This window comes from Hippopotamus amphibius, chromosome 9 (assembly GCF_030028045.1).
Source record: "Hippopotamus amphibius kiboko isolate mHipAmp2 chromosome 9, mHipAmp2.hap2, whole genome shotgun sequence".
Lineage (NCBI taxonomy): Eukaryota > Metazoa > Chordata > Mammalia > Artiodactyla > Hippopotamidae > Hippopotamus > Hippopotamus amphibius.
In genome coordinates this window covers 32,412,488-32,429,100 of record NC_080194.1, presented here as the reverse complement: position 1 = coordinate 32,429,100, position 16,613 = coordinate 32,412,488, and the positions used below count along the sequence as shown (strand labels likewise).

At 34.1% G+C, this 16,613-nt stretch overlaps 1 protein-coding gene across 1 annotated transcript in view; it reads left to right on the top strand.

Moving 5' to 3' along the window:
- Positions 1–16,613, top strand: part of USP47 (ubiquitin specific peptidase 47) — a 105,852-nt gene that overhangs the window by 78,348 nt on the left and 10,891 nt on the right. The window contains exons 11-20 of the mRNA XM_057747659.1: positions 386–553; positions 2,315–2,446; positions 2,899–2,975; positions 3,575–3,630; positions 5,659–5,771; positions 6,489–6,593; positions 9,588–9,795; positions 11,285–11,400; positions 13,447–13,566; positions 15,580–16,357. Of these exons, the coding sequence (XP_057603642.1) occupies positions 386–553; positions 2,315–2,446; positions 2,899–2,975; positions 3,575–3,630; positions 5,659–5,771; positions 6,489–6,593; positions 9,588–9,795; positions 11,285–11,400; positions 13,447–13,566; positions 15,580–16,357 (1,873 nt within the window). The remainder of the gene's footprint in view (positions 1–385; positions 554–2,314; positions 2,447–2,898; positions 2,976–3,574; positions 3,631–5,658; positions 5,772–6,488; positions 6,594–9,587; positions 9,796–11,284; positions 11,401–13,446; positions 13,567–15,579; positions 16,358–16,613) is intronic.

Here is a 16,613-nt window from a genome sequence, read left to right as displayed (position 1 = left end):
GAGCTATTCTTTTGAGATTGGAGAACAACAGAAGCTCATTTTGGAGCTTAAGTTCTCTGCTTTTATGATTTTTGATGAAAGAAATGGTAATTTTATATTCTTACTTTGCAGCTGTAAACGTAAATGGGGTTTAAAAGAATTCAGAATCACTAATTTGTTATATTAGAATTTTAAGGTTGTTAACAGCAATGCTTTAAAATACACTTTTTTGTTTTATTTAAGGTCTCACTTTTTAAGAGAAAATAAATTTGCTTAAAGTAGAATAAGTATTTTTATTAACAGTAGTATCTTAAATTATGTGAAAAAGTTAGCAGCATATCGATCGAAAGGTTTATATTTTCCCTTTGTTTAGCTTATAGTTGTAAGATAATGATGTTTTCTTAAGAAATCTCCTCAGACTGAAAGTTGCACTGACAGTGGAGCAGAAAATGAAGGCAGTTGTCACAGTGATCAGATGAGCAATGATTTCTCCAATGATGATGGTGTTGATGAAGGGATCTGCCTTGAAAGCAATAGTGGAACTGAAAAGATTCCAAAACCTGGGCTTGAAAAGGTACTTTTTATAATTTGTGGTTTTTAGTTGAAAGAAAGAGTAAGGTAATCTGAGCTGCTATATAATTCTCTTTAAAATAAGTTTAATTGCTATTGTTTTTATGCACATATGTGGTCATAATTCAACTTTAGGAAAAACTACTTACAGGTGGGAGCATTAATTTCTGAGAAACTGAACTGAATTATGAAGCAAGCTGAGTGGTGTGGAAAGGGTGCCTAGTAGTGAGGAAACCACTTCATTTTGCCTTTAAAGTAGCAGCAAGCCCAGATTTTTCTCATATAGCAACATGAAAGCATTAAACTAGATCTGTTAATTTAAAAAATTGTGGCTACAGAACCCTTTCTGAAACAGTAAGGGAACTGATCTTTTTTTAGGTAGAGGACTCTTCAGTTTTCCTCCCCTCCCCTATGACAGCCATTAAGGGACTTCAAACAATGATATAAATCCATGGATTATAATTTGAAAACTACAAGACCGGATAATGTCTAGGATATAATTTTTTTGTTACTAGGTCAATGATTTTTAAGATTTTTACCAAACCATTTCTTTCACATTTGTATAATTTGCTTTATTGAAGGGAGAATTACAGGTCAGATGTCTTGAGCATGGTATGAATAATGAATCACCAGTGTGAAGACTGATCACTAGCTCATGTCTTACAGAGTCATATTAAATAGAGGGTTTTTTAGGCAGTGTTTCAGAAGAGTTTCACTTGCATGAATCTGTTTTTAGACCAAGACCGTTATTCTCACTACCATTACTACTACCCTTTACCTTTTAAAATTATCTGTTTCTTTCAGGGCAAATAGATGAATGTGCATCACTATATGATGAATTATGTAGTGGGTACATTATAACTTAGTGTAAAGAACATCGCATTCAAGCAAGGGTTGGAAAACTGTGGCTCAAGAGCTAAATCCAACCCCCTACCTATTTTTCTACATAGACAATTACGTTGATCTTTTTTTTTTCTATCTTGTCTTATTCCACTGGATAGGATTTCCCATATAATGTTGAATAGGAGTGGTGAGAGAGGACACACCTTATTCCCAGTCTCAGGAGGAAAGTGTTCAGTCTCTTAACATTGTGTGATATTGGCTCTCGGTTTTTTAATATATGTTCTTTATCAGTTTGAGGAGGTTCCTCTCTTCCTAGTTTGTTGAGAGTCCTTGTCATGAATGGATTTGAATTTTTCAGTTGTTTGTTTCTGGGTTCAATTGATAAGATCATGTAATATTTCTTCTTTACCCTGGTTTACATAGGTTGATTTTCAGATGTTAAACCAGCTTTGCATACCTGAGAGATATCAAATCAATAGATCACTGTATCACAGATATTACATATGCAGTTAGAAGATGTTTGAAATCATTATATACCTTAGCTCTTTTATAAAGGAAATGGAATCTTATTTGAATTTTAAAAAATGTTATTTGGGATTTATTGATTTTGATGTGCATATCCGTAGTCTCATGTTTAGCACCTGCTTCTAGAATTTCAGACTATTTTTTTTACATAAATATGTAAATTTATATTTCATTTATGCATTGTTCTAGAGGTTAGAGCATAATTAAAATGTGAAGGAATACACTGAATGAAACTTGTGAAACTTGTGGTACATAAAATTATGTGGTGAATTACCATTTTAATGATCTTAGAGAAAAGTTGACTTGCCATAAATATGTTACTTCACTATGTTTTAGTAGAGAACAGGATTTTGTGTTTTTTTCTCTGCTCTGAGTTTACTTTTATTTTTTTCCTTAGAATTCCTTGATCTATGAGCTCTTCTCCGTTATGGTTCATTCAGGGAGTGCTGCTGGTGGTCATTATTATGCTTGTATAAAGTCATTCAATGATGAGCAGTGGTACAGCTTCAATGATCAACATGTCAGCCGGGTAAGGAGAGATTTTTTAAGATTATTATTCTGAAAGACAGGAGTAGGGATATTTCTCATCAACAGCAGGGCTTATTAAAAATGGGAGACAGTCTGTCCAGTGAAGCATACCAAATCTTTTAAGACATACCAAATTATTCTTTTGTTTTTGTCTTCAGTAAATTTCCTTTGTTTATTATTGTTATTTCTTTGTTTTGTTTTATTTTGGGCTTGATGAGTGTTTGCAGAGCTAGACTCCCAGTTTTCTTCTTGCCCTGTGCCTTCACATGGGCTACCTATTGAAGAGCACTAGAAATGATTGCCATTAGTAACCACTGATTATGGTTACATTTTGTGAACTGGTATCTGTATGTTCCATTTACGTTTGAAGTTAAAACTTGGGTTACTTGTTGACATAAAGGTAATGGTGTTATAGATCTTACCAAAAAAGTAAGTAATGTAATAACTTTTTAGATAACACAAGAGGACATTAAGAAAACACATGGTGGATCTTCAGGAAGCAGAGGATATTACTCCAGTGCTTTTGCAAGGTGAATAACTTCCTAATTTTTACTGTTTATAAATTAGAATTAATTATAGATTTTCAACAGTTTTTATCATTAAAAAGATTTAACCCAGGGGTCGACAAATTATAACCTGTAGGCCAAATTCACCCTGCTTTCAGTTTTTGGAAATAAAGTTTTATTGGAACATCACCATACTCATTTGTTTAAATATTGTGTGTTGATCTCTTCCCACCACAGCAGCAGGGTTAAGTAATTGTAGCACATACGGAATAGCCCACAAGCCTACGGCTTTTACTGTCTGGCCCTTTTCCAGAAAAAAAAATTGCTGACTCCTGACTTAACAGTAGTAATCATTCTAGGACAAAGGTTTTTTTTTGAAGATTTTACTATGTTACCAAGAGAAGATATAGGACTTTCTCATAAATAATGTCAATAGAGGTAAAGTAGTCTCCTTTTTTTTCTAGAATGTTTAAATCTGAACCTGTCCAAGAAGTTACATGATTTTCTAATTGTTTGAAACAACAAAAAAACTATTTAAAGTAAATATTTGATACTAGGAAGGAATATTTGATACTTTACAGTCTACTTTCTTGTACCCATTAATCTTTTTTATATTTTACTAGCTCCACAAATGCATATATGCTGATATATAGACTGAAGGATCCAGCAAGAAATGCAAGTATGTTGACATATAGTTACTTAATTTTAGTCGGTGTTATAAACCAGTTCTTTTGCAAGTTTTATAAACCCAGATAACTACTTTTAAATGATAGGACAATTAAATTTTTTTATGTGTGGGAGGATTAATTATAAAGACTGTTATAATACCAGCTGGTAAAGGAACTTGGAAAAAAGTTGAACTATTTTTTAATACACTAAGAGACAAAACTTACTCTGCATTGCATATATTGGATATTTATTTGTAGTAAGATTGTATTACACGTAGTTTGGTGCAGTGATGCTAGTCTCCAGATCTGTGTAGCAGTCATAACTCACCACCTGCATGTCCCAGAGCAGGTTACTTAACTTTTCTGTCTTACTTTCCACACATGTAAAATGGGAATAATTATAGTATTTTATAAGGTTGTTATAAAAAAAAATTAAATGAGATAAAATTTTCAGCATTTAGATTCATACTAGAGTTAAATATCTTTGCTTATTTGCTTAAAAAGCAAGTAGTTTTATGAGTTGAGTATGAATCCTTTATTAGATTTTAATTTTATCAAGAATCCTAAAATTAATCCTGTATATAAAGCATGTGGATTTGCCTTTCTTTTTTCCTTTCATAATTGCTACTTTAAAAAATTACAGTTCCTGTATTTTCTAGTTAACTCTGATCCTGACAGAAACAGTATTTGCAGATAGGTATATAAAGTGCGCTCATGTTTGCGTGCACGTGTGTGTGTGTGTGTGTGTGTACATACAGGTATATACACAGGTGATGTGTTTGCTCATATTCTTTACAAAATTAATATAATCATTGTCTTTAATTTCAACATATTTGTTTAGATTTACTTATAGTATGGTAATTTCTACTTTAAGCAGTCTAATGTTTTTGTTTACATTTTCGTAAACCCTCATCAGATTGTGGATTCAGTTGGTGCAAGGCTTAAGACATACTTATCTTCTCACCAATGATATAATCCAGGGTCTCTCATATAGGGGCTGTTCAATAATTTACTGTGTAATTATAGGAAAGAAAGAAGGAAATTATAACACGTCCTTTCAGAACAGAATTTCAGAGAAGTATTCATTCTTTACACATAAAGAAACTATGCCGTAAAGAGTAACTTGTCCAAGGTCATAGCTACCTGGAGGCAGAGCCAGGTTTATAGTCGTGTATTCTCTGTGGCACCCAGCATTCCAGATATTTCAGGTAGCGCAATAACTCAGCTTTCTTTAATCCACTCCCCCCAACTCTAGTTTTGTGATGAAGCACCAGGGGGCACTGTATGTATGATATGGAATATATTTAAAATTAGAGCTTATTTCTAAAAACAGTGGATTTTTACCTTCCACAGAGGCATGATTTTTTTTAAAGTATAAATTGTTCTCCCTGTTTAATGCCTGACAGTCGTTGGCTTTATTAAACAACGTCATGTTCTCACACTGTCACTTCTAATACTTTGAGTTACATATGAAGTTCTTTGATTAGAAGGCAGCTAAAAGACTGCTTTGTGAACAAAGGAAAGATAATGATATTTGTGAAAAATAATAAATGAATACCATTTGTAGTAGTAGAGCATCAACAGTATTTATCACATTTCGTTATATCCCAGGTAATAACTCTATGTGGTATGTGCTATTAATAAGCTGAAGAACCCAAGGTCTGGAGAAGTAAACGTGCCCAGAGTTACACAATTTGATGGTGATAGCACTATTTGAAATCAGAAGTGCTTTTATTTTCAAGTTTAAGGGAGGCTTTTTCATTCTAAAAATTTTAATTTACATACTAGAGTTTTCTGGAGCCAAGAGGTATATAGATAGAGATATGGCTTTTTTGAGACCTGACCATGTGTCGTTATCAACTACCTCTTCACCCTTATCTAGAAGAAGCTCATGTTCCAAGTTGAAAGCTTGATGTAATTGAGGTATATTTTGATAACTGCTGTAGTAGAAGAATATACTCTGGGAACATAGAACAAAAATAAAGGAAGCTCAATCTTAGTGGCACTGTTTTATTACCCTGTTTTTTACTATTTGATAGAATTTCTAGAAGTAGATGAATATCCAGAACACATTAAAAACTTGGTGCAGAAAGAGAGAGAATTGGAAGAACAAGAAAAGAGGCAACGAGAAATTGAGCGAAATACCTGCAAGGTTAGATTTCCTAATTTTACTTTTAATTAAAGAACGCTATTGAACTTTGCTTAACTGCAGTTCTTATCATTGACTCACTGGGTTGATTCTGTAGATAGTTATGCCGTCATGAGTATTAAACAGTGTAACCAACTGTATTACTGAGGTAAAGTGATTTTATTTTATACATAAAAAACCAGTAATGTAGTGATAATACTTAGAGCTGGTGAGGTTACAGTGAGGTGAACATTGTAACATTCTGCTACAAGTATAAATTGATAAAACCTTTCGGCCTAGAATTTGAATAGGATTTATCAAGAGCCTTAAGCAAATTCATATTCTTTTATATAATTCTCTTAAGAAGATATTACCCAGTGAGATAATTATAGATGCAGTAAAAATTTTGACCACAAGGACATTCTCCACAGTATTTTCCATATTAGGGAAAGCTTGGAAACAACTTGAATGCATATCAGTATGAGAGTGATTACATAAGTTGTGGTACATGCCTATAAAGAAACATACAATTTTTAAAATTAATGATTTTGAATTTTTTTATAACATGAGACAGTATCAATTATTAAGTGAGATAAATATACATGAGGGAGAATGATCCCAATTATGTTTTTAGAAATTATAGTATTTTGACTATTAGGAAAAAATGCTGTCTACAAAAGAAGTAAGTTTGATTCATGACCTGTGGAGTTGATGATGATATTTTACATTTACATCTTCTAGATAAAATTATTCTGTTTACATCCTGTGAAACAAGTGATGATGGAAAATAAATTGGAGGTTCATAAGGATAAGACATTAAAGGAAGCAGTAGAAATGGCTTATAAGGTATGTTTCATTGCACTGTTGGCATTTAATTATTGATATCTTACATAACAGAATTAACATTTTCCCAAGTTTTTATTATAGTCAGTAGTAATATAAGCACTTGCAGTAGCTTTGATAGCCCACTTAAATCCTGTATTTCTTAAAGAGTATGGGTTTGTACCTCTTCTTTGGAGTGTGGTCCATTGCTTTAGAGAGCTTCCTCACTCCGAAAGCCAGTTAAGCTTTCTAAAACTCACAAATAGACTTAGAAACAAAAATACCTATTTACTCTTTATATTCATTTAGCAGATATTTATTGAGTGTCTACTATATGAGGCATTAGAGAACTAGAGTGAACAAGACAACGTGGGGTGTTAGAGGTGCCAGAGTGAGTATAACAGGCTCACTGCCTTCTTGGAGTTTATAATCCCACTGGGGGAAAAAATAGACGAAAAATATTTAAACACCACACTTTGCAAATATCTTATTCTTTAAATGCTATAATGTAATTCAGTAGTATATTAAGGTCATTTAATCTGAGACTTAAACCTGTTCAAGAAGTTGGGGAAGGGCTTCCTAGGTGGCGCAGTGGTTGAGAATCCGCCTGCCAATGCAGGGGACACGGGTTCAATCCCTGCTCCAGGAAGATCCCACATGCCGCGGAGCAACTAAGCCCATGCGCCACAGCTACTGAACCTGTGCTTTAGAGCCCGTGAGCCACAACTGTTGAGCCCATGTGCTGCAACTACTGAAGCCCACGCGCCTAGAGCCTGTGCTTCGCAACGAGAAGCTACAGCAATGAAGAGCCCGCACACCACAATGAAGAGTAGCCCCAACTCACTGCAACTAAAAAAAAAAAAAAGAAAAAGAAAGCCCGTGCACAGCAAAAAAGACCGAACACAGCCAATAAAATAAAATAAATTTATAAAAAAAAAAAAAAGAAGAAGTTGGGGAAGAGTATTTTAAGTAGAGGTAACAGCACGTGTAAAAACAGGTGTGGAAGTACATGATCAAGAAGCTGAAAAGGGGGGCATTGTGTTTAGATCATCTTGAATGAGAATAGAGTCACATAAAATAAAATTAAAGGCTTTGTAAGACTAGAAGTTTGTGTTTTATTCTAAGAATAATGCAAATTTATAAGTGGGTTTTTTTTTTTTTTTTTTTTTTTATTATTTTATTTTATTTTTTTGGGGGTACACCAGGTTCAATCAACTGTTTTTATACACATATCCCCATATTCCCTCCCTTCCTTGACGCCCCCCCCTCGATTCCCCCCCACCCTCCCTGCCCCAGTCCTCTAAGGCATCTTCCATCCTCGAGTTGGACTCCCTTTGTTATTATAAGTGGGTTTTTAAAGGCAAATAGAAAAGCATTCTTTAACCAGATTATTCTAAATGTCATCTGTTACAATTGACAAAATTTTTTGCCCTTTCCTTGTAAACTTTAACATCATTTGACTAAACAGTCATTACCTAGAGAAAAAATTGCATACTACCTGATTTCATTTATAATTATATATAGAACCAATGAAAGAAGTAAAAATAATTCACAGGATAGCTGGCATTGGATCTCAAAGTGTGATCTAGCACAGCCTGCACCAGATCACATTCCTATTGAAAAACCGAGTCCTGCAAATGAATCTGAACTTATGTTTTGGCACCTGGGATTATGCATTTTAAACAAGTACCTCAAGTGGTTTTCAGACACACAGAGTTTGAGAACTTGTATTATGTACTTGGTCTTTCATAGCATTTTATCTGTGTTGAAAATTTACATTTGTGTGACTGTTTTAACTAATTAACATCCCTCACTAAACTGTAAGCACTTACAAGGGTGAAGAGTGTTTGGTTTTGCTCACAGTTGCATTTCCACTACTTTTGCCTGGTAAACAGGAGAGTCAAAATTGGATGGGTATGTAAATGAATAAATGAAAGAACAAATAATAAAATGGATAAATGGCTCTGCATTCACCTATTTAAAAATCCTTTAAACATAATGGTGGACTGCAAGCAAAACAATAGTGAAACCAAATTAGACGAATGGAGAAAATGTCTTAACTAAGCAGTTTTACACAGTAAGGTCAATCAGTGATAGCAGTAAGAGTAGTTTATATTCCATCAGTTTTTAATGTAGGAAGGAAAAATGTTGTCTTAAAAATAGGAAGTATAAGTTCACAAATGTAAAGAGTCAAATAGAAGAGAGAAGTAAATCGATCCTATGTAAGGAAAATAAAGCTCCATTTGTGGGATGTGAGGGAGGGAGTAGAGGGCAATGGGGACATATCTAGGCTTACATGCTTGCTTTAAAGTTGTAATCACAAACCTTAGATGAGTATTAAGTACTTTTAAGCAATCCTGCTATGTTTCTGTAGGAGGTTCAGTTCCCACTTAAGTGATGTTGCATCCAGAGTATGTTATCTATGAGTGACATGTACTAGAGGGAAAATTTTTGATAGAAATTCCAACGCCTGATTTGTTGGTGTTCCGGAGGCTAAGATTGAAGGGGATGGTTCAGAGAGGAGTGGGGTAGCACTTGGAGACAGAAGCTATGGCCTTTGTGGTGGCTCTACAAGGCATGCTGACCTCCTGTGCTTAGGAAGATCATTACTAGATTACATGAACTACCAGTTTTTCTCCAGATTGGATTAAGATTACAAAAGATACATGTTCTAGTTGGTTATTTTCCCCTGATGTTTCCAAGCTTAACGGTTATAGGGCAATAGCTTACAATGCATTGATTTTGAGTACATCTGAAGCTTAGAGTGTTACCTTTTTTAAAAAGAAAAACGTCTTTACAATATAATAGTGTGTAGGTTGTATAATTTGAGGGATAATGAAATATGGTTATTTTGAAATACCATTTAAGTCGTGCCTTTGAGCTTTGATGCAAATCATAAATATGTGGATTTTATTGTTTGTTAGGACCTATTGTTAGTACAGTTACACATCGGACTAAAATATCAATACTATATATATTTTTTTTTTTCCTTTTTCCTTGGGTGTTATGTTCTTTTAGATGATGGATTTAGAAGAGGTAATCCCTATGGATTGCTGTCGTCTTGTTAAATATGATGAGTTTCATGATTATCTTGAACGATCCTATGAAGGAGAAGAAGACACGCCGATGGGACTTTTGCTAGGTGGAGTCAAGTCAACATACATGTTTGATCTGCTGTTGGAGACAAGAAGACCTGATCAGGTTTTCCAGTCTTACAAACCTGGAGGTAAGGAATTTTATGGTATTTTGAGTTGTAAAAGACTTAAACTTTTCGTAAGAAAGTTTTTTGTTTGTAGATATTATTTAAAAAATTTTTACATGTTCTTCAAATGTAGAATAATTTTGATAGTTTGGGAAGTAGTCAGCAGCAAACCTGGAATTAAGTTCTAGATTACTTTCAAAAAACTATATACAAAATTTAAGAAACAAACAACAAAACTTCTGGCTATAGTCTTCAGTGGGATTTTTCTTCTCCAGTACTAGATCATCCTCCCTCCATAGCTCTGCCCCTGCCTCTACCTCTGCCTCTCTCTTTATAAAGAAGACCCTGGCCCAAAAAAGTATAGTCCCATAAAGTCTCAGAAGTAGAGTCTCTTTTTCAGGGCCCCCTTGAAGACATACTTTCATAACTTTGAAATTCTGTTATTCTGTGGATCTTATACACCTCCTTTTTATGAAGGCTCCTCTTCCCAAAGTAGATTGTGATATTCTTTCAAGGGCTCCTTCAGTCAGAACTCTATTTGTGAAGAGTCCCTTTGGAACATTTTCTTGCGGATTTTTTTTGAACTGGACTGTAAAAATTATGATAAAAGTATAATACGGGTCAGAAAAAAATCCACTTTTTAGAAAGAGAACTCGAAATGCCATTGTGGATTATAAAACATAAAATAATCTCCTTTATTCATTAATAATCAAGAGTTTAGCAGAATATTTATTCAGATTTAGATTAGCAACATAGGGGGAAATGGAGGATTGACATATACTGCATATAGGAGATTAAACCAGTTAAGCTGGAGAATAACTGTGTACCAAATCCAGTGTTTGAGGATCATTTATTTTTCTCGTGACTAAAAGTTACGTTATATATGATCTGAAAACAGGAGGGGAGAAGATGGCATTGAATTGTAACATGAAGAATTTGTCAGAAAACAAACATGTAAACCAAAAAGCTTTTCTGTCGAATTTTCTATAGGATATAGGGAATATTATTTTGAGGAGAAGTCTTTGATTATGAACAAGGTCTTGAATTGTTTAATGAAGGTTGTCAAAAGCAAGTAGGGCCGCTATGTCCCCTTTAGTATTTGTTTTGCCTTCTGCAGTTATTTATGTTTATTTAGTGTTGTGGTTTTGGTCTATATTTTGGAACTTTGAATACATATTTTTAATATGCTTGATAAATTTGACAGTGGTGTTAATGTTTTATAAGGAAACAAAGCATGTATTTTTAAAAGTCACATTTTGACTTTTATGATTTTTTAGAGATCTATAAGAACTTTTTTTATTCTCTTCATTTTTCATTTCTTTATGTTTGTAATGTGATAAATTGTGAGAGAAGTTTTAACATGTATTTTGTGTGCATACGTCTACCATCTTGATAATTAGAAACATATTATCTTTGCCATCTATTAGAAACACATTTAGAATGCATTGATCATGTGAAATACCTTTTTAAAAATAACCTCCAGTTGGGTTTTTATGTTTTTCAAATGTGACAGAAGTGATGGTGAAAGTTCACGTTGTTGATCTAAAGGCAGAATCTGTAGCTGCTCCTATCACTGTTCGAGCTTACTTAAATCAGACAGTTACAGAGTTCAAACAGCTTATTTCAAAGGTAAGTTTTAAAGTTGGCCAATGAATATTTTTAGGTGCCTGCTGTGTACAAAGCACTATGTGATAGTTTTTTTTTTCATTTTATCTATTTATTTATGTGATAGTTATAAGATGTAAGAACCAATATTTACCTCACAGAGCCAATATTTATAGCTAGGAGACAGCAGTGGTTAGGAGAGAAGGATGCTTCATGTGGAATAAGCAGATTGACGTACATGTGGAGGTGGGAAGTGTGAAGCAAGTGTACACAGCAGTGATATGTGTGTTTGGCTGGATCATTCTAAAGTACGTGCCTGGAAAACAAGTTCACTTTCTCTCAGAAGTTTGGGTTCTGTTTAATGTAAGCAGTAGGAGGTAGGTAGGTTGGTTGGTTGGTTGTTAGTTTCTGAGTACAGCAGTGGTATGATGAGAGCTCTGCTGTGGTGTGGGAATTCTGGCAACATTAGACTAGTGTTCCCACTGGACTGAGGGAGGAGTCAGGAACAGAGATGAGGAGGTTGTTGAAATAATTCAGGGGAGGGCATATGACCAGAAACGCAAAAAGTGGAGATTGTAAGAATGAATGTATAAATAGAATTGGCCGCACTTGTGATTGGTAAATATTGCAGCAAGGCGGGAGCATGGAAGACCTGAAGAGTTTTACACTTGGGTAACCAGAAAGGTAGTGGTAGATGAATAGAAATAGAAGAGGAAGGTGGTGAATCAAATATTGGCCACATTATGTGAGTTAGTGGTCAAGAGGATAGGCTCATTCGGAATTTTTGAACTAGAAAAATACGATGAAACATTCAGCTTCCCTAGGACAAAATATTCCACTCCAGAGAAATGGTTTTTGTCCTTTCAGGGGTCTTGTACTCTATAGAACGTTGAGCACACAAACATAGGCAAAAGTAACCTCAGGTTAAGATTCCCTTGGTGTGGTGGAAATGGTTCAGAAATCGCAAGTCAAGAAACTTCCAAGTTTCCAGTCATTTCCAGTCATTCGTTTTGTGGTAGTATTGTCTTTTATCTCATCTGCGGTTTTTTAATGCCTGTTTCAACAGGTTTGTTGTGAACATGAATAAAACAAAGAAATGCTCTCTTTGTGGAAAAAAATTTTAAAGTATTACATAGAAGTTAGTTTTTAATTATTATGTTTTTAAAAAATGACTTGCAGCACTTCTGCCAAAGTAATAATTGGAGGAAACAAATCATATTGTGAAGTCATAGTTTATGATTAAACTGCTCATAAAAAGACAGCATTAGTGTAACTGCTCTGTCTTACAGTTTAATCTAGAATATAAGCACTGAAGTAGAATACAAAAGAAACACATGGGTTTCCTTCCCTGAAGAAGCTGATAATTTTGTTGGGGAAAAATATGTCTGTAGAGAATAAAGACAGTCAGAAAACAGGGTGCCAAGAAATATAGTGTTTAAAGTATAACTTGAATGCCTAAGAATTAGTTATCATTATCTGTAAAACAAATCATATTTTATAAAATGTAAATTATTTTTATCTGCTCATTTCATGAGAAATCTATAAAGTGACACCAAAAATTAAGCACATGGAATTTTAGAATAACTTTAAAATTTACTAATTTAACCTCGTTTTACACAGAAGAAAATTGATTTAGTAGAAGTATTAACAGCTATTCACAGAATACAGAAGAACTCATCAAAAGTCAAGAAGTTAAACGGGTGTTGGTTTGACATCAGCTCTCAAAGTCAGTTATTCAGTTTCTTTGGAATCAAATCACCTCATTTACTTCGTGAGTTTGGGAGAAATAGAACTTTTAGTGAAAAATTGTTACTTTTAAAATAGTTTCAGAGCATATATTTATAAGTGATACCCTGTTCTCCTAATTTACATCTTAATTAATGGATGGGAGTAATAATTTTTCCCATAGATTCTTTAAAAATTTGTAAATCTCTACTAAGATTATTTTTCTCTTAATTTTCTTTCTGCTATTTTAAGAAGAACTCAGCAGTGTCTTATTTTCCCTTATTTCCAAGTCAAGCAGAATTATTCTTGAAAGAGTACTTTTTAATTAAATTGCTTTCATTATAGGCCATCCATTTACCTGCTGAAACAATGAGAATAGTGCTGGAACGCTGCTACAATGATTTGCGTCTTCTCACTGTGCCCAGTAAAACCCTGAAAGCTGAAGGGTTTTTTAGAAGTAACAAGGTATGTCTTTTATTTTTTCATTACTATTTTCTATGCTGCAGTTCACCATCTGTCTGAAATTTACTTTTTAAATTCTCACATTCTCCCAATAATAACCTTCCTTTATAGTAAGGTCAGATCATGCTTCTTTGTCTTCTGAGTCAGTCTCACTGGTTCTCCTCTTTGCCATGTTCATGTGCCGCCCCCACCTGGAGTGTTTTCCCCCTCTCCCTATTTTTTCAAGGCCCAGATTAGTCCTACGTCTTCGGTGGAGCCTTCATGACTAGTTCTGGTGACAGTGATTATGTTCTCTGAATTTTGTTCTTTCTTGAGTTTCTCCCATAAAGCAGTACTTCATGGTAAGAGTCTAAAGTATGCCTAGTATAGAGAAAATTATCATCTTGGGTTCACCCCACATTATTCCCTTTGCCTACTTATTTATTTCTATAAGAAAAGGGAAAGTTCGTGTTCATCTTTTTGTTTCATCTCTCTCTTTTTTTTTTTTTTGTTTGGGTTTTTTTTGTTTCATCTCTTAATATTCATTATGTGTTCTGTCATTTATTACTTTTCCTGTGTTTTTATTCCTAATGCCATTGGTTTACTCTGGATAAATTTTATCAAATTTTCCTCATTTGCCATCCTTTATTTATCACCATTTCCAGTCTCATTCATCTGAGGGCAGTTTGGTCTTTTATCATTTTTAGACTTTTTTTTTTTTTTTTTTTTTTTTAGTATTTTATTAATTCTGATGTGTAATTTTTATTCACCTCTAGTTTCTTCCAATACTTCTGTGTGGTGTTTGTGTGTAACATTAAAATTGCTAATCTACCTTAACACTGTTTTAGGGTAAGGAGTGGGAGGGATCTAACTTTATTTTTTTCTTTAGATGGTTAGTGATAGTCCTGATTTATAACATTTATTGAATAATAATCTTTTTATGCAAAATTCAAGATACTAATCATAATTGCCTGATTTATATGTATGCATTTCATTTAAAAAATTTTATGGAAAATTTCAAACATGCAGAAGTACAGAGAATAGTGTAATGAAGCCTTATGCACTTATCACCCAGCTTCTACAATTATGAAGTCTTGTTGATGTATAGTTAGCTAACTGCTTCCCCCAGATTATTTGAAAAACATTCCCAGCATCGTATCATTCATCTATAAGCAATAGGAATGTGTATTTCTAAAAAAAAGATGAGAACTTTTAAAAAACATAACCACAGTTACATTATTACACCTAAAAAATTAATAGAAATGCCTTAATGTCAACCAGTACCTAGTCAGTGTTCAAATTTCCTTGATTATCTTAAAAAAATTTTTTTTCAATAAGGTTTGTTCAAGTCAGGATCTAAATAAAGTCCATAATCTCTCCAGTTTATTTTAATGTAAAGATTTCCCTACATATTTGCTTCCTTGCAATTTATTTGCTCTAGAATCAAGTCATTTGCCCATGAAATTTTTTTATATAATATGGATTTTGGTGTTGCATTCCCAAGATGTTTTTATATATTACAGTAAAAAAGATATTTGGTAAGTTGTTGTATAACAACGGGAGTCCAACTCGAGAATGGAAGATGCCTTAGAGGACTGGGACGGGGAGGATGGGGGGGACTTGAGGGAGGGTGGGGGGTGAGTTGAGGGAGGGAGGGAATATGGGGATATGTGCATAAAAACAGATGATTGAACTTGGTGTACCCCCCCCCCAAAAAAAATAAAAAAAATAAAAATAACAAAGTAAATGTTGCCAATAATGGGCCAAACTAAAAAAAAAAAAAAAGATATTTGTGCACATGTTATTTATCCCATCTATCTTAGGACAGTTTTATGGCTGATTACAAAGGCATATGAACATAATATTTATTTTATTTAGTCTCCAAAAACAATGGACGTGTCCTTTGAAACATTATCATCTCAAATTTATAATTTATTGTGCAGTGTCTTATATTGATGTGATATTATTCTTATAATGAATGAGAATGTCACCAAAATTAATGATGTAATGTAACTCTTTGACTTACTGTGACTTCAGGTGTTTGTTGAAAGTTCTGAGACTTTGGATTACCAAATGGCCTTTACAGACTCTCATTTATGGAAACTCCTGGATCGGCATGCAAATACAATCAGATTATTTGTTTTATTACCTGAACAATCTCCAGGATCTTATTCCAAAAGGACAGCATACCAGAAAGCTGGGGGTGACTCTGGTAATGTGGATGATGACTGTGAAAGAGTCAAAGGACCTGCAGGGAGTCTGAAGTCAGTGGAAGCTATTCTAGAAGAAAGCACTGAAAAACTCAAAAGCTTGTCACTGCAGCAGCAGCAGGAGGGAGATAATGGGGACAGCAGCAAAAGTACTGAGACGAGTGACTTTGAAAACATCGAATCACCCCTCAATGAGAGGGACTCTTCAGCCTCAGTGGATAACAGAGAACTTGAACACCACATTCAGACTTCTGATCCTGAAAATTTTCAGTCTGAAGAGCGGTCAGATTCAGATGTGAATAATGACAGGAGTACAAGTTCAGTGGACAGTGATATTCTTAGCTCAAGTCATAGCAGTGATACTTTGTGCAATGCAGATAATGCTCAGATCCCTTTGGCTAATGGACTTGAGTCTCATAGCATAACGAGTAGTAGAAGAACTAAAGCAAATGAAGGGAAAAAGGAGACATGGGATACAGCAGAAGAAGACTCCGGAACGGATAGTGAATATGATGAGAGTGGCAAGAGTAGGGGAGAAATACAGTACATGTATTTCAAAGCAGAACCCTATGCTGCAGATGAAGGTTCTGGGGAAGGACATAAATGTATGTACTTAAAAAGAAAAAGGCTCCTTGAAACAGCCTCATTTTTTTTTATCAGTTTATTTAAATTTTTAGTTAAGAAAAGAATCAGCTAAGAGATACTTTGTCCTAAGATTACCTATAGCTTCCTGGATTATAAGATTATCCTCTCTCTCTCCTTTGCTTTCATTTTTGATGCCATTATAACGAACGGTGTCTTTAGACCTGTGCATTAGGCCTGTGACGGTAATGATGTCAGAGCTCTGGTGAGATGATTTAA